This window comes from Priapulus caudatus, unplaced genomic scaffold (genome assembly GCF_000485595.1).
Source record: "Priapulus caudatus unplaced genomic scaffold, Priapulus_caudatus-5.0.1 Scaffold2529, whole genome shotgun sequence".
In the NCBI taxonomy this organism is placed as follows: Eukaryota; Metazoa; Priapulida; class Priapulimorpha; order Priapulimorphida; family Priapulidae; genus Priapulus; species Priapulus caudatus.
Genome location: NW_014579590.1, coordinates 29,746 through 30,541, shown reverse-complemented (window position 1 = coordinate 30,541; position 796 = coordinate 29,746). Strand labels below are relative to the sequence as shown.

The 796-nt window shown below is 37.7% G+C and overlaps 1 protein-coding gene across 1 annotated transcript in view; it reads left to right on the top strand.

Moving 5' to 3' along the window:
* Window positions 1-118: 118 nt before the first annotated feature.
* The window catches only part of LOC106818790, a 5,325-nt gene continuing 4,647 nt past the window's right edge, over window positions 119-796 (top strand). The window contains exon 1 of the mRNA XM_014823466.1: window positions 119-442. Coding sequence (XP_014678952.1) covers window positions 277-442 — 166 coding nt within the window. The 5' untranslated portion in view covers window positions 119-276. The remainder of the gene's footprint in view (window positions 443-796) is intronic.

Here is a 796-nt window from a genome sequence, read left to right as displayed (position 1 = left end):
TGCATTGACCGTGAGACGTGAGAGTTGGCAGCCCTAAGATTATATAGTCATTACTATATGTAGTGCAGTACTGGTTTTTTATGACCATGCAACCAGTACAGACCAATCAGGCAATCTTTTCATTGCACTTTTTATAATAATGCCTTGAAATTGTACCTAAAAATTACATCAACTTTATTTGCTGATTTCAGTGTTCGTGCAGTTTGTTGAAGGTTTGAGATCAGACACCAAAAGATTTGGTGAGGTGATGAACGAAGTCGTATCTAGTTTATCAAGATGGCAGTAGCGAGAGCAGTCACATGGTCAGCAGTGAAGGAAGACCTCTTAGTTGTGCTGTGGGAGGAGCGACCATGTCTATATCAACCCACATCAGCTGATTATGCTGACCGCAGTAAAAAGGTGGCAGCACTGCAGGAAATTGCAGGGGAACTTGGAATACCAGGTGAGCAACGAACCAATCAGCATTTAAAGTGTGTATTGCGAGATTTTTGCTCAGAAAAACTAAATATGGTTGAATATAGACTCACCTGACAGCGAAAATATCACCGATTAAANCGATATATATATATATATATATATATATATACATAAGGTACGTATCTAAATTCTTGAATTTAAACCTCATTGTAACAGTATGTATGTATGGATGGATAATTACCTAAACTAAATAAACAAAATAAGTATATAAATAATTTTAATGATTAATAAATTGGCAGCCAAAAGGCGCCTGCCGGGTATGAATGGATCTAATATGGCATTCTCAGTGTATGGCCAATGCGCTTCCGCGCACTTACTG